The sequence below is a fragment of the Canis lupus genome, chromosome 2 (assembly GCF_048164855.1).
Source record: "Canis lupus baileyi chromosome 2, mCanLup2.hap1, whole genome shotgun sequence".
NCBI lineage: Eukaryota > Metazoa > Chordata > Mammalia > Carnivora > Canidae > Canis > Canis lupus.
This window is the reverse complement of record NC_132839.1, coordinates 57,902,010-57,921,150: the sequence shown is the minus strand read 5'-3', so window position 1 is coordinate 57,921,150 and position 19,141 is coordinate 57,902,010. Positions and strand designations below refer to the sequence as shown.

At 50.0% G+C, this 19,141-nt stretch overlaps 1 protein-coding gene across 1 annotated transcript in view; it reads right to left on the bottom strand.

Annotated features, from left to right (window-relative positions):
* Positions 1 to 649: 649 nt before the first annotated feature.
* The window catches only part of TMC3 (transmembrane channel like 3), a 39,793-nt gene continuing 21,301 nt past the window's right edge, over positions 650 to 19,141 (bottom strand). Inside the window, exons 10-21 of the mRNA XM_072784756.1 lie at positions 18,630 to 18,739; positions 16,537 to 16,615; positions 15,019 to 15,264; positions 14,016 to 14,144; positions 13,689 to 13,756; positions 12,017 to 12,145; positions 9,710 to 9,820; positions 8,913 to 9,038; positions 8,181 to 8,259; positions 7,084 to 7,126; positions 5,483 to 5,738; positions 650 to 4,352 (exon numbers count right to left, since the gene is read on the bottom strand). Coding sequence (XP_072640857.1) covers positions 3,515 to 4,352; positions 5,483 to 5,738; positions 7,084 to 7,126; positions 8,181 to 8,259; positions 8,913 to 9,038; positions 9,710 to 9,820; positions 12,017 to 12,145; positions 13,689 to 13,756; positions 14,016 to 14,144; positions 15,019 to 15,264; positions 16,537 to 16,615; positions 18,630 to 18,739 — 2,214 coding nt within the window. The 3' untranslated portion in view covers positions 650 to 3,514. The remainder of the gene's footprint in view (positions 4,353 to 5,482; positions 5,739 to 7,083; positions 7,127 to 8,180; positions 8,260 to 8,912; positions 9,039 to 9,709; positions 9,821 to 12,016; positions 12,146 to 13,688; positions 13,757 to 14,015; positions 14,145 to 15,018; positions 15,265 to 16,536; positions 16,616 to 18,629; positions 18,740 to 19,141) is intronic.

Below are 19,141 nucleotides of genomic sequence, written 5' to 3'. Positions count from 1 at the left end.
GTCCTCACTGGTGGTAGATCGAAAGACAGATGTCAATCACCACACCCACCACCCACAGAGATCATGGCTGGGAGCCAAAGGAATGTAGGGGAGCGTCAGTTAGGAGAAGGTGTTGGATGGTGCAGGTGCGAAGCTTCTGGATGTTGGATGGTGCAGGGCTGCAGCTGATGAAGGCCTGGAGCTGGTGGCCTCTGCCAAAAGAAAACCCAGCAAAGGCGGGTCGGCCATCAGTTCACAGAAGAGAAAATGCAGATGGCCAATCAACACAGGAGGATGCTAACAACCAGGGAAATGCAAATTAATTAAAATAACTTGGGCTTTTTTTTTTTTTTTTTTTCAGCAGGTTGGCAACATTTTACATAGGGTGGCAATATCAGGGTTGGGTAGGGCTGGAAGCAAAATGACCCTTGTGGTCTGCAGGGGGAGTTTGCATGGGGGTCTGGACGCCTGGAGACTCAGAGGAGGAGCCAGCCGGTGCCTCTGAACGCACTCCTGTCCTGTGCGCCAGGATCTCCCCTCCTGCAGCACCAGCATCCACTCCCAGGTCGGCACCAGCACGTGCGCAGTTGAAGCCTTATCAAAGATGTTGAGTGCAACATTCTTAGCTGAGGTGGGGATGATTTCAATGTTCACACATAGGAGATGGATAGATACGGAGTTTATTCATATGGTGAAATAGTATGTAGGGAGCTTGATCGATACATTTTATCACAGACGTCAAACATAAAGATGTAGGATGATACATGCTTTTTGATAGTATTTTCTGGAGTAAAACATGCTTGCACATTGTTCATGGATGTTTAGATGTACATATTTACATACATAGCATATATAACTATAAACGATTAATTTTTTTAAGATTTTATTTATTTATTCATGAGAGACACAGAGAGAGAGAGAGAGAGAGAGAGAGAGAGAGGCAGAGACACAGGCAGAGGGAGACGGAGGCTCCCTGCAAGGAGACCGACGTGGGACTCGATCCCGGATCCCGGAATCATGTCCTGAGCCGAAGGCAGACACTCAACCGCTGAGCCACCCAGGCATCCCAACTATAAACAATTTAATACACCAAATTCTTGGCAGTATGAGGAGCGTGATCTATGTGTGAGGATTATTGCACTTTGATGATATCTGTAATATTTTCTTAATAATAGCAAAGTGACCAGGTGGAAATAAGATAACATTGCAGCAGTGGCTGACACAGTATGAATAGGGGTGCTCCTCACACCAGGCTTTGTACTATTCTGTATCTTTCAAATTTCTCTAGGTGAAAGACAGAGCCCGATACTGAGTGAGGTGTGCAGGTGAGCTATGCTCTGGGAAAAGTGCTACACACACCTGCTGCCGTGGGTGTGTGTTGGCAACATTCGTGTGTCCTTGGGAATGATGCAGAGCCTGCCTGGCCTGCTGGTGGAGTGTCTTGCGGACACACGGTCCTCCTGCAGGGCTGGGCCTTTCCAAAGTATGTCTTGGTGTCCAAGTTGCTCTGAGCCTCAGCCCTAGACTAAACACCTGGAAGAGAGGACCCTTATCCTGCTACTGTGGGTGCCCCTATGACAAACACATGTTCCCATGATGTTGCAGAATGTTTCTTCCCGAACGGACTGTGACCCCTGGGATCTATCATGGCTTTGACCTACATTGAAAATATGTCATATTTCATGAAAATATGAACACACATGCAGCACCTTGTCATGCATTTGGGGAGGAGTGTTCATCTGAGTCTGTTTTTAAAGCAACATTATTTGTACTGAACTCTCCTTTCTGGTTAGAATCGGCAGGAGATCTTGGATGGTAATCCCTTCACCCCGTCATTTGCAATCGTTCATTAGTGTAATTCATTCATTTTGTTCACCCACCCATTGGCATTCAACAAGTATCTGTGTTAGGCAGCATTCTGACACGGCCCCCAGCATTCCTGTTCCCTGACGTCCGTTCCCATGTAATCTCCTGCTGAGCGTGCTGGATGAGATTTCACTCCTTTGACTAGGCTCTGTTATATGGTCAAGATGAACTGGTTTTGTAGATGTAATTAAGGTGTCTGACCAGTTAACCTTGAAGTAATGAAAAGGGAGATTATTCTGGGTGGGCCTGACCTGATCAGGTAGGGTCTTTTCTAAGTGCCAGGGACATTCCTGGAAAAGGAGATTCAGAGCCGAAGGGGCTTCTCTTGCTGATCTTGAAGGTGCAAACAGCCGTGCTGGGGAGAGGGCTACGGAGCAGGGAAGCAGAGGGCCTCCCACAGCCTCAGGCAAATGATTCTCCCAATAAGCACAGGAGGCTGCTCAGAGGGGACCCCTCATCTCCAATGAGTTGCCTGGTGACAGTTTGCCTGAGACGCTGAGCAGAGCACCCAGCTAGGCTGTGTCTGCCCTCCACCCACAGAAACTGAGATGATAAATGCGTGTTGCTCTAAACCACAAAGTGTGTCACACAGCCATAGAGACCGAGTACAATACTGATTATGTGTTGGTTCCTGAGGATGCAGACATAAACAAACAATGCCTTGTTCTACAGGCACTCAGGCTGATGGAGGAGACAAAAATTGAAAGGCACAATTTAGAGTGGAAAGAAGGGTCTCAGAGACAGGAATAGGGGACACCCTTCGGTTGACCACAGCAGACTGACCCACGCTGCTGCAGAAGCCTGCCCGGTGCCAACAGAAGGCATACCAGCCTTTAAAGGTGAAGATGGCACCAAGTGTGGAGGGACACCTTGTTCTTTCCCCCAGGCTCGTCAGCCGGGTGGCATAAGCCTGGCATTTTCTGTGGCTGTGAATTGCTCTTCCCCCCACCGCCTGGAGGAAGCCTGTCACCAGCAGGGGAAAATGAAGCCAACCAACAAGGAATGCTAACAGGTAAAAAGACAGAGGATCCTGAGGACGCCTGACACTCAGGTCCAGCCAAGCCTGAAACCGGATTGATTCCCATCCTTAAAGGAATCAATAAACCTTAAAGATTCTGCTGCCTCCCATCCCAGGGTCCCTGAATCATTAACACAGAGGTGCAAGCAGCCTGGTAGATAGTAAAATAGGCTCTCAAATTTTAGTTCCTCCTGTCGTTCCTAAGCTGATCATTCATGTGAGCCAGAGAAGCACAGTGAAATCTCGAAGGGCAGACACATCCCTCCTGGATGCTTATCAGGGAGGACTGAGTTCTGTGTGCTAAAACAGACATCCCATCACGGCGGTACACGCAGCGCACACACAGGATGGAGGTTGGGCAGAGACATCTCAGAAGAGGTGCGGCCATCGGGATGAGCTGTCTGGCTTGCCTTGGATGTGTGTCCCCCGAAATGGAGGGAAAGGATGGAGGTTTTGAAATGACAGCCTAATGTTCCAGAGGCACTGGGTGCTGCCCACTGGCATGCGGCTGCTGGAGAAGAGGGAGGTAAGGCTGTGTCTCAGGACTCTGTGTTCGTGTCTCCTTCCAGAAGGGTGGGGACCGTACGCTGTCAGACCACACCGGCATCCAGCAGGGCCGCGATTCTCTGACGGGGATGCCAGGAGAAACCCCTAGACGTTGGAACAAGTCAGGTCGTTCAGATCAGCAATCAGCTCCTGCCTGGACATGGCCTTCCTCCTGCCCAGCTCGCACAAAGACTTTGGGAATTTGCCCTGGCTGTGGGTGGCCCGCAGGTACTGGTCCTTGCTGCCGCTCTGCTGGTCGCTGCTGGACGCTGCCGACGTGGAATCAGATTCTGCGAGGGATGGCTTAACCTTGGGCTGGCCTCGGAGCTTTGGGGGGCGCTGTGCATACTGGAAATTCCGGGAACGTGGCTTTTTCTGCACATACGTCAGCCTGTCAAGTGAAGCCTCAGAGCCATAGTTCCAGGACGTGTAGTACATCCTTCCCTGGTGCTCGGGGCCCAGGCTCTGACTCTCTGACTTTTTGCCAACATAAAAGGCCCCTTGGAGACCTGTCAGGGGCTGTGGGTGGAAAGACCATTCGACTACCTCTCTCTCCGGGGCATCTTCCTCTTCTTCACTCAGCTGTGGAGAGCGATCCTGCGGGGGGGCCCGGGACACACCGCGTCGCGTGTTCCTGGGGTACCTCTCAACGATGTCCCCTAAGGCATCCATCCTGAAATGTCTTTCTGGCCAGAGAGTTGGGTGGATATTTTTGCGAGAGTCTCGTTCATTAATGATGTAGTATCTGGGGGCATGGGACCTAGGACCGTGTGGCACTGAGGTGGAGAGCACTGGACCACAAAGAGCAGCGTTGATCTGCTGAAAGTCTTTTCGGAAAAGAGGCTCTGCGTGGATGTCTTTGGTGTGCTTTGCCAGCGGCGTGGGCGAGCAGGATGTGTCCTGGTGCTGGTCCCCTGTGCTGGCGCACCAACCACGGAGATGCCTGCAAGACAGAGGTGGTGAAGCCCCTGGGCTGTGGGCGCCGGCCGAGCCCCGTGCCTTCTGAGCACCGAGAGCAAGGGCAATGCGCTCTCTGCCGGTGCCCTGACGCACGATCCAAAGTGTTCCTGCACATTCTGTGGATGGATGCGCAGGTGCATTGGGGGAATGGGGCTAAATGGATGTCTTTACTCCTGGAATTCTTAGAGCCCTTAATGTAATGATGCGCACAGTGATGCTCCCTGGAGGGGGTAGGGCCAAGAGTGCTTTGCTGAATTATTTCACGAGGAAGCCCCCTCTTGTCCAGGAGCACACAGTGGGAATAACATTTGTAGAGCGCGTGTTAGGAGCACTGTCCAGGCAGCTGTCCAGCTGCTCTGACCAACCTGCCTGGGGCCCACCCAGTGCAATGGAATCCCTCCCTCCTCCTTGTCAAGACCCTACAGATACATGAAGACAACTCCCCTGTAGCAGGACTTCAAGTCCTTTGCTAACCTCATCACTGGAAGAAAAAAGCCCAAACCCCAACAAACCCCAACCCCTGTGTTTGATCTGTGTTCTTTTCACCGTATTACGTTCAGATCCAGTATAACTCTCCATACGCGTTCGGGTCAGTCCATCTTTCCAGAAGCTCTACCTCTGTGAAGGAAATCCAGGGGTTCCAGTGATGTCCTATGTGTAAGTAAGGCTCACACACCTGACCCCATGTCCTACAGAGACAACTTGCCACTTACTTGGCCAGCCTACACCTAAAATATAGAAGATCTTGCTAATAATATGGCCAGTGTGAAGTTAAAAAGGTAAAAGATATAACAATTATAAAAGACACTTTTCCCCCTTGGGCTATAGGAGGAGTGCATACCCTAGGCTGGCAGGAATGTTTGCTCACAGGTTATCTGTCAGAAGGCCTAGGATCACGCTGTTTGATCAAATTGCCCTTCCACTCCTTCTCAATACCAGCTGGCCTCGTGGCCTTCTGGTAGACCTGGAATCTGATGGCTCTGCCTCCCTGCAATTGCTAAGGCCCTCAGATCCCTAAGAGCTCTTTATCCTACACTTGATGGCCCCTGGGCCTTCACTGACAGGTGTCACAGCAGGGAGGCAGGTGTCCTGCTATGCTGTGGGTCAGCTCACCTGTGAGTGTCCTGCTCTGGCCTGGATTTGGAGGTGCCAGGAAGAGACCAGCTGGGACTGCTGAGGCCTGACTGGGGACTCGGGGGCGTGCGCTGGCCAACAGTCCCTACCCTGCCACTCTTGCTGTTGGATGTGTCCAAACTGACCACAGTGCCATTGCTTTGGGGCGTCGCTGAGTGAGCTGAGGACGTCTGGCTGCTGGGGTCACCGTCCTTGGGAAGCCTCTTGCTGCTTTCCTCTTGGGTTTGGATCCGGGCTGCAGGGAGAGGGTGGGATGTGAGAAGAGGAGGTGACCCATTCAGGGTCTTCTGGGTCTGCAAAGAATTGTATGTGTTTGCAGCTACAGCTATCCCGCGGGCAACAAACATTTGCTAACTCAGATCATTTCTTCACAGGGAGCTGGAGCCTGGAGGGAGCGTGGATTCACATGAACCCTGAGGCTTTACAGATGCCATCTGACCCCCGCCCCTGCCCCAGAGACAAAGCAGGTGGTTCACCAGCTTTGGGGCTCTGGTGGTTTATCTCTACATGCATATAATAAAGCCGATAGGACAATTGGGATTTTTGGAAGCAGTTCACAGAGCGTTCTGAAAGAAGACATAGAAGGAATTAAAAACCAGCCATCAGATACTTCCCCATTCCTCCTAAGAGAGGTCCCAGAGACCCTCGGTTTTGAAGACAATGTGAACTAAAATTAACTATGTCCCTTTGGCACACAGTACTTGACTTTCAGTGGGGTTTGATGCCGTGAGCTCTAGTCCCTTTCTGTAGTATTTTGTGCAGAAGCTGTTTTCTGACAAGGGGGTGGGGCAAACCTGACCCCCCCGGGGCTGGTGGCTCCTGCTCAGCACCGCCCCACCCCCCACTCCCCAGGGGAACAGATCTCTCCCTTTAGCTCTGTGTTCAAGCAGACACAGATTGGCCATTTTAAAGCTGCCCGTTGATCCTTCCAGCTCACATGGGGTCTCTCAGTGGCCCCAAGGGGCAGACAGACAGGTTTCTCTTGGCCATCCCTGACCACTTGCTTCCCTTCTGGCCTCACCAGCCTCTTGCTTTCTGTTTCCCTTCTTTCTGCAGGAGGCTCTTTTCTCTTCCCTCAAGGAGGCTGGTGGGAGCAGGTTTGTCCAGGTGCTGCTGGAGAATGTGGGAAAAGAAGGTGCACCTGTCGTGTTCGAGACTGGGGGTGCCCATCTGGCACCACCCTGTGTGTGGGTGGGGGATGCCAGGACATGCCTGTAGGAGGCTAGACTCCGGCACAGAGACCTGGGCGGGGGCGGGGGGGGGGGTCTTGCCAGGAAGAAATGGCCACTGAGAAGTACAGACATTCTTAGGGATTTTCTCCAATTTTCTGTTTCTCTTTCTTCTTTACGTCAAAACTTCCTTCTGATTTCAGCCCTGTTTTGGTGTTATTCACAGGCCTGGGTATGATGTAAAAATTGTAAATTTAAACCAATATTTATTTCCCTAGATTTTATTTTATTGTGCGTCATTAATTGTGAAAACCAGTTTATCAGGAATTTTTACTGGTGGTATACCTTAAACTGCTGTGTTTTTAAATATAGTCACCAATTGAGACACCTGGCATTTTCGTTTATGCTTACCTTCTACCATTTGAGCGACCTTTTTCTTATCTTCAGATCTGGCCTAAAATACAAATGATAAGCATGTGTTTGTTTGGGATTTAGCAGGAATAAATAATAATACTATTCTTGGGTGGAGGGTGGGGGGAGATTTGTGTCATTGCTCATGCCTTTGGTCATGACCCTACCACTGCTGTCACTTGGGGACGGCATACTTGGGACTCAGACCTGTTAGCTGAATGAGAAATGCTGACACTCAATACCTGAAGTTTAACCTAGCAAGTTTTACTTTAAGACCGTGTACAGACTCTGCCAATATGGTTAACCTGAGATACAAGAGAAAAATAGAGATCGACAACATGGAAGATGTATGTTTCTCCCCCAAAATGCCCTTTGCAGCTTCAAACTCATTTCTTATTTGATTGCTGCTGGAACTGTTTCTTTATGTGAATTGATATTCATCGGAGCTTATGTTTTTAAAACTGAAGAAGGCAGATATTTCTTGCACAGAGTTCTGGGACTGGGATGAGGCAAGGGGGGCACCCACTCCCCGCCATGTGGGGCAGGGTCAGCATAAGCCTGAGGGCCGGTGCCACCCCTGTCTCCCCGGTCCTGGCCTGGGGCGGGGTTGGGGGGTTGCAGTGTGCAGAGACAGGACCTGTCGGTCTCCCTCTGACCATTCTGAGAGTGAAGTCCCAGATGGGAGAGGGGATAATGATGACCAAGTCACGAAAAAGGTGTGTCTTCAGGTCCAAGCAGAGTGCACGGGCTCAGATGCTAGAGAAGGGGCCCTTTCTCCTTCCTTGGGGTCTGGCACAGAGAGCCCAGCACTCTGAAGCCTTGGGGCAGCTGCAAGAGGGCGCTGAAGTGCTCGAGGCATCAGCAAGGCCCCTGGGGAGGAGGAAAGCCTGAGTTTGCTAGTTCCTGAGCAAATAGGAGCTGTCCCTGGGTGTTCTTAGAAATAACTCTGTGAAGCCTGGGGGAGGCAGGGCCTTATGCCCCCAGGGTAGCCAAGAGTCATTGTAATTTGAAAACGGGACCTCACCTGTATTCCCTTGCTGGCCAGACCTGCAGTGTGACTGACACACATGACAAAGCAAAGAGGATGCAATACTTGCATTTTGGATCTGCATTCGGAGCTGCTGGTTGCTGAGCTTTAAGGACCTCGCGATGCTCTGAAGGTAATAGATGAGCATGCTGGAACAGGAGAGCACGGGCCATGAGTGAGCCCCGCATGGTGTCGGCGGCCCAGGACACCCTCCCAACCAGGCTGGTGGGGGGGAACCAGAGGCCCCCAGGTCCCATGTTGGAGAGTCAACCCCCACCCCACCCGAGGACGATGGTGTGAGTGAGTGCCTGAGCCGGCCAGAGCCACTGGGAGGGGGCTGCCTTCCTTCCTCCTCTCTTTTTTCTTTGTGATCTCCCTGATGTGGACTTCTGCAGGGTCATAGCAGGACATAAGGACGGGACGGGGACCTGAGGGGTGTTTTACAGCATATCATGCTATGAGTGCCTGACCCGCTCCCTGTAGTTTTCTTCTAAGTCAAAAACAAGCAGAAACTACTCAGCTGCATTGTAAAACCCCTTGATTATTTCAACCTCTGGCCAATAAGACGGTGATAATGGCACTCAAGCCCCAAAGCTGTGGCCCTAGTGACTTCCTGAATGGGGCTGCCATGGACCTCCCTGGCTCCCGTGTGATTCAGCCTCTGACTGGATCATCCAGCTCTGTACGTGACTTTGCAGGGAATACAATGATTTTATATGATTATTGGAAAGCGGTGCTCCTTAGCTGGCTGAAGGCACAGAAGTCCCGCAAAGCTGGCAGGGAGGCTGTGTGCGGTACTCACAAAAGCAGCAACACACCCGGCAGGATGACCACGGGGCTGCTGAGGTACCCCACTACAGAGCCAAACCAAGCGGGGAAGTCCTTCTCGATGGTTTCTGACACGATGTCATACATTTTCTCCTGTCCACTGCGAGAAAGACAGAACTCCAGATTGGATTGCTTTTTGGCAGAAGGAGGCTGCGAAGCCATCAAGAAACAGCTATAGGGCTAGAGTCCAGTTCTCAAAGGTGGGGCAAATATCCACATGTGAAAGATACATAATTATCCTAAGATGATTTTATATAAACTAATGGTGTGATTAATACTAGGTTTGAAGGGGGAATCAGTGGTCACGGTTTGCGGGTGTTTAAAAATGTATACAAACATAGACTCTAAATGTCCTATATAGTTTCAAAACTGATCTTAAGCAAATGTGAGGTGAAGAAGTCTAGAAATCACTGCTTTGATGCCATTAGATAAATAACATAGAATCAAAGGTGGTGTGGGTTAGTTTTTAATAAGAGCTTCCTGAGTTCTGGAAGGGAAAGATTGGCCAGGTGGAATTTCTCCATAGCACAGGAGCTATGCCACTGCCCACTGTCCTTTCAAAGGAGCTGTATCTTTTCAAGATGAGCACAGAGGTGATCCTCTCTGAGGGCAGCCTGCTGTCAAGGAAAGAGCACTGGTCTTGGATTTACAGGCTGGGAGTTCAAGGTCTTCCTCTGCTGCTGACCTGTTCTATCAGTCAGGAGGAGAATTCGTTTCAATTCAGGGGCCCTTCCCCTCCCAGCCGCACTGGCCATCAGCCGCTTAACTTACCTGAATGGGCCGCAATTTAGAGATGGCTTGTACCGAACAATAGCAAAAATGGTTGGCAACATGCACAAGAAGAGCATAAACAGGAGCATCGCCAGGTAGAAGTTGTTGGATCTGCAAAGAAACCACGTGCCACATGCTGAGTTCCTTCTACGGCCAGTGGCCAATGATGCATACGCCCCAAGAACCAACACCAGAACCACAGCTCTGACTCTGTATAGACAGAAAAATCCTCCTCCAGCTGTTAGCTAGGAAAAGGTCTGTCACAGGGTCACAGGCAGCTTAGCAAACTAGAAACAGGTGCCCAAAGGGACTTCGCCGATGGTTCAGCCCAACCTGTTCATCTTCTAGACATTTGCTGAACACCTGTCCACTTCAAGCCAAGGGAGTGGCGAACCCATCGTCATCCCCAAGTAAGCTTGGTTCATGGAAGAACCTCGGAGCTTTTCTTCTATCCCCCTGACCCCCCCTTCAGTCCCCAGCCTTGAACTTGTCTCCTACGTCTGAGGATGGTTAGGTTCCTTTGGGGTGATTCTTGACTCTCTTGCTTAAATGTGTTTTGTGCCCAACCTCTTCTCTTCTCTGCTACTGGCTGCTCAGGGTAATTGCTCTGCCGGATGAAGCCCTGGGACCTGAGCTCTATGCTGCTTTTAGGGAGCTTGGCTCCCAGGCCTCCCCAAGGACGGCTCCGATCTATTTGGTGGGCAAGGCCCTGCACACAGCTCTGGAAAGAGGAAGGGTGGTCAATCGAGAGACGATCAGCTAGCGCTCTTTGTCTCTCTCTTTAATGAAATAAACTGGACTAGAAGAGAATAGAAAGTATCAGAACACGTAGAAGGTAGTAAGCAAGTACACGTTAATTTGTAAAACTTTCTGTATATACTATACGTACATATATATTTATGAATGAATATAACAAATGTGCACATATACTATATACAGTGTGTATATATATATTTATATTCATTTATATATGTGTATATACATATATAAATATATATGTATGCACATATAAATATATACAAAAACATACAAATATACATATGAATGAATATATGCCAGTATGTGTCCTGTTTACCAGATAAAATATAAATACATTGTCATGCAGGTAGTTTATGGTCAAAGGTTTGAAAGCCACTGACATACACCCACATAAATAACTCTTATGTCAAAATAAACCAACAGGGCTCTAATCAATTGTTCAAAATGTGTTATGAATTTATCAAAATGGCTAAAATGAAACTGCAGAAGAGAATAAGGCAAGGTTATGGGACATCTGAGGTGCTCCTACAAGGCTGCTAGAGGGGACGAAAGCTCTCGGGCCCTGTCTGCTGGAGGTGAGCACGTGCAAGCCCTGGGAGCCGGCAGCAGCACCCTGAGTGTATTCCCAACAAGCACAGGAGGAGAATGTTCAGGGCAGTGTTATTCATTACAGCTCACAGTGGGGAGCAACTGGTGCGCCCACCAGGAGCGTGGGTAAAGACATTTCTTCCACAAGATGAGTCTCCCAGAGCAACACTGAGGCAGAGAAGCTTGAGACCAAAGGGTGCGGACTTTGTGCACTTTCACTTAAGTGCAGGAAAAACCAGGAACTGTTAATGCCCTGAGAGGTTGGTAGCAAGTGGAATCGAGTACAAGGTGGGGCTTCTGAGGGTTACTCTTGTTCCATTTTTTGATCTGGGTGCTGGTTACATGCATTTAGCTTGTGAGCATCCATCAAGATGGACATTTATGCTTATTGCATTTTCTAAGGGGTTATTTAACCAGTAAAAAGTTACTGGGTGGCTCAATGGTTGAGCATCTGCCTTTGGCTCAGGGCATGATCCTGGGGTCCTGGGATTGAGCCCGGTATCAGGTTTCCCTCTGCCTATGTCTCTGCTTCTCTCTCTCTTTTTTTTTTTTTTTAAGTTTTTTTTAAAGATGTTATTTATTTATTCATGAGAAACACAGAGAGGAGAGAGAGAGAGAGGCAGAGACACACGCAGAGGGAGAAACAGGCTCCATGCAGGGAGCCCGACCTGGGATGGGAGATCCCGGGTCTCCAGAATCATGCCCTGGGCTGAAGGCAGTGCTAAACCACTGAGCCACCCAGCCACCAATTTCCCTCTGTGTTTCTTATGAATAAATAAATAAAACATTAAAAAGAAAAAGAAAAGACCAATGATTAAATCTGAGAGAGGGGACTACAGGTGGCTTCAGAGGGGAGATAGTTGAGGGTTTCGCAGGTGGACGGCTGGGAGACCCCGTGCAGGAGAGGAGAGCGTGGCCAGCCTCAGCTCTCCATGTGGTGCAGCCTCAGTTCTCACTGACCTGGAGGCTCGAAACACTTGCTGGTGAGGCACGTTGCAAGTCAGCACCGCCCAGCTCCTCAGGTACATGAGCCCAATCAGTTTGAGGACGTTGAATGCAGGGAGGCATGGGGAGAAGAAGGCTCCCATCCTGGAGCCACAGAGGAAGGCTGGTTAGTTAGCATGTGTTCCCCTCCTGCTTCCTGTGGTTCTGAGATTTGGGGGGCTGAGACCCTATGCCCGCCCTCCAGCCAGTGGGGGGGGGCAGTCCCTTCCGCAGGTGAGGAGGGATCCCGATGTAGAGCATCCCTTGCGTACAGGTGTACCACGGGCTTGTCTTCCTCCTCACCGCAGGCAAGGGGGCAAATACCCTTACCCCACTGTCCAAAAGTGTGTGTTACACCACTCCGCTTTTACGAAAGACAGTCCTTAGTACCTGCATTCATTAATAGCAAGAAATCCCAAGAGGATCGTTGCTTTTTTGCTTTTACAGTCACCTCCCCTTACCTACAGGGGTTTGTTCGAAGACCTGGTGGATGCTCAGAACACCAGAGAGAGCTGAATTCTATATATCCTGTTTTCCCTCTACATACATATGTACCTATGATCAAGTCTAACGTATGAATTAGGCGCAGTAGGAAATTAACAATAACTCATAATAAAACAGAACAATGACAATGATATGCTGTAATAAAAGGTATATGAATGTGGCCTCTCTCGCCAAGTATCTTATGGACTACACTCATCCCTCTTCTTCTGGTGATGATGTGAGATTAATGTAGTTATCAAAGTGCCTGATATCTAGCAAATATTACATAAGTGTTACATATTATCTTTAATACTGTATTTGTGAAAATTTTGCAAAACAGAGTGGATGGACTATAAGGATATAGAATCTGATGGAAGAAATATTACTTGATGCCTCTCTATTCCTCATGCATCTTTACTGAATGATTATGGAGAGATTGTGTTTTCTGAATGTATGGAGCATCCAAGAAGAAGTATGGAAACTTCTTTGTCTTCATTTGCTTTATTCTAACAAATAGCACTGTGTGCATGGTCCCTCTTGGGGTGGAGGGATGATGACTGAGGGAGCTCTCAGCCATGCTCCCCCACCCCCACATATATAGGATCATATGGTCCCTTTCAAGTCTTCAGCATCTTTAGAAACAGGATTGCCTTGGCTAGGAGCTGCCCTGTGTGAATGAATTTCCCAAGTTTCTGGCCTCATCCTAGGATGGGTCTGTCAGTCTGGAGGATGGGCATGTGCCCAGCCTCAGTGAAAACAGGGTGGCACGTGGAGGGGGAGTGGGGTGCCGAGGGCAGGCCTGGCCCCAGCTGTGACATAGCCACTCCTGGATCTCCTTCTGGGGACTCAGCAGCCTCTCCTCCCAGCTGTATCTAGATCCTCCCCAGATGCTTATTCTAATGATCCCCTGTAGATTTTTTTTTTTGGCTGTGATCAATACTGGCCCAAACACAGACTATTTCCTCTATTGTTTCTTTCTGCAAAATGCTTAGAAAGCCATTACGAACATGACTATACCTGTAAGATGATTTCATTAAGAACAATTTGTGTTCTATTTAATTCTCATGGCTGTTTATAACAGGCATGTCCCATCCAGACCAAGTAAATCAAAATCTTAACCCAGATGAGTTGTAAAGAAAAGGTAAGAAGAAACTTGGGTACTTACCAAATCATCCCTTGGTTGTAGACTAAATGTAACACGTTCTCTGCTATTTTGAATTCCCCATATTCAGGCTACAAAAGAAAATGAACTTTTGGATTAAAAAAAGATTCCACGGTTCTCCGCCCAAGCCAGGTCATGATAGTCACATGCAGAGGATTCTCGGCTCCCACAGACATGGGGAGATTGCCCCAGGAAACAGCATCAGAATGAAAAGAAGACTCAGCCCTGTGCCCCCCACCCCCTGTCCTGTCCCTGTGTTTCTCTCAGCAACGTCAGGAAAGGGGGATCTAGCCATATGAACTTCCCCAGAGGACTGTGCATCTCACTTACAAACTTGCTTTCCAGGTCCCAACACCAGTAGTCACTTAAGTACCGGACAAAAAGTCCCCGGAAGAAGTCTATGAGCAGGACGCTGGCCACGGTGAAGAGCATGTCAATGATGGAAAGCTTCAGCATCTCCTGGAACACAGACTCTTTTAGCACTACCACGGCCTGCGTTGCCTCCGTCCACTTCTTCTTGCACAGCCCCCTCCTCTGCCAACTCCGTGAGCCTGAGCTGCTGGGTCCCACCCACAGCAACTTCATGTCTGGCACATCATGGGTGCTCAGTAAGTATTTGTTAATTTGAATCTGGATTTCGATGTCTGAGGCCAACATTACACGAAACCAGGAGAGAACCCAAGGCCTGTGGTTCTGAGCCACCAGAGACCACTTAAGGTCAATGATTCAAGTTCAGGGGACCTTGGGGCTAAGATTCTCTGTACAAGATCCCATGTGGAAGGCAGATGCCTGGGTTCAGATCTTCCTTCTTCCTTCTAATATCTGGGTCCTTGGGCAACTTACTTAACATGTTGAGCCTCAGTTTACCCACTGTGCCTATGAGGAGGATACTAGGATTCTCATGAGGACCAAGCCCTTAAAACAGGGCTGGTAGGGGTACCTGGGTGGCTTAGTCAGGTGAGTGTCTGACTCTTGGTTTCCGCTCAGGTCATGATCTTAGGGTCATGGAATTGAGCCCGATTTTGGGCTCTGCGCTCAGCACAGAGTCTACTTGAGATTCTCCTTCTCCCTCTGCCCCTATCAGCACTTGCACTCTCTCCTCCCACTCTAAAATAAATAAATCTTTAAAGGAAAAAAAAAAACAAACCCAGGGCCAGCACATAGTTCACAGCATGAGTCCTTATGCTGACTGTTCCTATTATTTTGAGAAAATCATAAACCCTCACTGAATCTTATTCTTCTTTCCAACAAGGTAGAGAGGATGACACTCCAGAATTAAGTTATGAGGTGATGAGTGTGGAGGAAGGCCTTTATAAGGCAGAAAGGGAGCCACCTGCCCTACGTAGGTCTCCCAGCACTGGTCTTGTGGATTCTGGGTGTAGATGGTGGTCTTGTTGGCCTCCAAGAGAGGCAAGGTGTAAGCTGGAACACTGGTCTCGTCTGGGCCCCACGTGCTGTTTCTCCCGAGCCCTATCTCAGGCCCAGGTGTGGACCATTTATCTTCTTCAGTGACCGTCCTGGTGGCAAAGAAGATGGTAGACTCTATCCAGTGGCTTGTGTTATTTTTGGTGGCAGTTTCCTGTGAAGGGAGGGAAGGAAGAAAAAAAGATTGTCCACATATTTGTAAAGAAGCATCATAAACATCAAAGATGTCTCTGCCTTGCTTGGGAATAATCTCTTTCTCTCTTTCTCCATCTCTCTGTCTTCAGCTGTCTCTCTTCTGTCCCTACCTGCACCTTGCTGGATGACCAGCCACTTCACAGCTGGACTGAACAATGAACACAGGGTCTTAATGGCCAGTATTTATTGGACCTTAGTGAGCGTTGGATCCTGTCCTAGGTTGACACATGGTGTATCTTCTTGCCCTTACAAGCGCATCAGTCAGACTCATTATCCCTTGTTACAGATGAGGAGCTTGATGCTCAGCTCCATGAAGGGGAACACGCTGGGTCTGCTAGCAAGTGGTGGGTAGGGACCTAGTCTATGCGACACCAAGGCTCAGATGCAGAACTGCTCTCTCTTTGGCCTCTTCTGCCCTGTGAGCCTTGGGAATGTCACAGTCTGGCCTGGTGTGGTGTGGGCCGACACCCTGAGAATCCTCTTGGTTCTCCCTACCTCCCCCTCCTCTACTACATGGGATGAACTCACAGGTGGACAGGTTTACGATGGGCTCCAAAGCCACCCTGGGATGAAAGTGGAAACCTCTGCGGGGTTGGGATGGAGGACCCACTCTGAGCTGTTCCCCATGAGTGCTCATTTTCTCCCAAATTTGCTAAATGATTCCCACAGCCTGTCTCTCATCCTGGGATCACTTGAAACCATTGTGGATAGCTTGTTTTTGTTTTTATTTTTTTAAAGGTTTTATTTATATATTTGAGCGAGAGAGATCACAGTGGGAGAGGAGGAGGGAGAAGCAGACTCTCCACTGAGCAGGGAGTCCAATGCTTGGCTTGATCCCAGGATCCTGAAATCGTGACCTGAGCCAAAGGCAGATGCTTAACTGACTGAGGCACTCTGGCACCCAGGTAGCTTATCTTGTTGGAACTGACAGAAATAGTGTGGCCCTATCCCAAAGAGTGGGACTCAAAAGACCCAAGTTCTTCTCCCAGCAGGGTCACTCACTAGCCATACACCCTACCCTTGGTTTCTTTATCTTGGAAATGGGGCTAATTCTTTCCTCCTTACCTTGAGACGACCACAGCTGAGTTGAGTTTTGAATGTGATGTAGGAAATGCTAGTATAAGCAGTGATGATGTCCACAAGGATGGCCCTTGTGTGTATGTGTGCACGTGTGTGTGCATGTGTGGCAGTGGGGGTGGGGAGTGGGCCTCTGCCAGGGACGGGCACTCACCTCAGTGTTCATGCTGTTAACTTTGTCCAAGAGAGCAATGATCAGGCTGTAGAGGTTCCCCAGGTAGAGCACAAGGACCCTGAAAGCACAAGCCCACCTTGAGAGACAAGATACCACATGAAAGCCCGTGGTTCTGGACGTGCCACCAGTTAGGAGTGACTATCATGGTCATGTCAAGTCAGTGGCTGCCACATGTGGTTTCCTGCAGAATCATGGCAGGGAGGGGCATTTAAGAAATACAGAATTCCAGAACCCATTCTGCTGTTATCGGTCTGGATCGGACCCGGGGACCCCTTTCTAGCCTTCACGGGTGATTCCACTGCGGCCCATCCTTGCGTCAGCAATTTAAAACCACTTGTGTAGCAGAAAGAGTGTGAGCTGAGGAAGCAGGGCTCTGAGTGCAGTGTGGATTAGGTGTCCTCATGTTCTGATTTCTGGTGAATATAGTGATTTCCCAGGCAGGATCTCATTTGAATCTCACGACTCTGTGAGGCGCATGTATTATAACCCCTGTTAAAGGGACAAGTAGCTGGAACCATGGGGAGGGCCAGGCGAGGTGCTCAGGTGCACACAGTTTGCGAGGGGCAGAAAACAACTTCAGGATCTCAGGGGCTGCTTCTGAAATCCAGGCTGAGTGGTGAGCTGTTCTGGGGGACTGCGGGCCACTGCGAGCAGGTGGGATCAGCTGGCCAGCAATCCAAGGCTTGCTGCCAGCCTCCCCAGAGCTTCCAGGCTTTGGAAGCATCCTAGAATTACCCAGGACGTAGCCTTGAGTCTTATCAGAAACGGATCTGGGACTCTGAGATGAGAAAAGAAAGCGTCAGGTTCACCACTGCCTCCCACGGACACTGATTCGCACAAAGGGGGTCAGGAGACCAATACGGGTAGATGAAAAGAAGAAAGCAGCTTTATCCTGAGGACAAGACTCCAAGTTGAAACTTTGCGTGGCCCCCCGGCGCCGGCAGTTCCCCTCATTCCACAGGGACAGCACTGACACCCGCTTGAGAGTAAGCCGAGGGCATTGGGGCCAGCCCTGGCTCTCCCCATGACTCCCAGCACACTGAGCTGGGGCTTGTCCATCTCTGCGTTCGGGGGCACCCAGCACAGGGCCAGATCCTCAGGGTGCTCTCAGAAGCGCTGCCCCTCACAAGAGCAGGAGGGCTCACTCCGCTGTCCTGCTCTCCCATTGCTCTGGTCCTCACTGTGCCTTAAGCAGAAGGTGACACGGTTGGCTGATGAATTACACGGAACTTAATGGAACCAAAATAATGTGTCTTGTTCTTACTACCAAAATTAGCCCTAATTTGTCTGGGGCATGTCTCTGGATGCCTCTATTTCTCTAGTTTTAAATGTGAGTAACGAGACCAATCTGTATAATAGGATTGCTGTTAGAACAAATGCAATAATAGAATTGATCCTCCCAGGTCTGCTGGTGAGGAAGGAGCTGAGGAAGACACGTCTCTCTCAGAACAAGAGCAGTGTTGAGTAGTGTAGGGTCTCAGCTCCGAGCCACCCAGGGCTGGCATGTTTCCGCAGACCCCTGACTCTTCTTTGGCATGTCTTCCTATCTTTGAAATGACAGCTGGATTTCAGGGAGTGGCAAATGACAGTCTTCCGGCCAAATGCTAGGCTTGCCTATTTTTGTAAATAAAGCTGCAAGGTACAGGGCCACCCCTCAGTCCATTACTCACTGAATGACCCCTGGCCACTTTCGGGGAGACAGGACAAAGCCAGCAGTGGAAATGGATGTGGCTGCCCTGCCCTCGTGGGATTCCCCAGGACCCCCTACCACTGCTCAGGCCGGCCAGCACCACCCGCTGTCCTGTCCACCCACCATCCTGGCACCGCCTTGTTGACTCCTCTTCCCAGCCTCCCTCTCCTCCTCCTGCCCCTCTTTCTCTCCTTCTCCTCTTGTTCTCCTTGAGCGTGCGCTCCTTGAGCATCCTGCTTTCCTTGAGATGCATCCATAGGGGAAGCTCGGCGTGAGGTTCAGGCGCCAGTGAAGCAATCCTGGCTCTTGAGGGATGGGAGTCCCCAGCGTGGTGGGCACACGGGAGTCCCACCACGTGGCAGTGCCCACAGGGCTGTCATACCTTGCCAGCTGGAAGCGCAGTGTGGTTCGTGGGTGGTACATCTCCAGGGCGGCGATGAGGTCAAAGGCCGATGGTGCTAGCATGGTGACGAGGGAGACCACCACGCTCACCTGCCAGGAGAGTGCGGACCAGCCATGAGTCCCCAGGTTCCCCGGCCCGGCCTCACCTACCTCACACTGGCCTCCTGGCCTTCCGCTTGGCCAGCGGTCACTCGGAGGTCTGTGTGCTTCCTACCTGGAGAACCTGCCCCCAAGTCCCTGCCGGTTAGCTGTTTCTGAGAGGTCATTGCCACTTTGTCGTGGGTTTACTCCTTTTAGGAACTTAATCTGAGATGCTCACACTTGTCGCTGGGGATTCATGAGCATTTCTGCCACGTTTCTCAACTGCCCTGCTGTTCTACTTACCTTGCGTGGCAGAAGGAGGTGACCCCAACCATTACAAATAGGAAAGGGGACGGGCTGACTGGTAATCGAATATTCCTTCTGTGCATGGAAGAGAAATTGTCTAGAGGA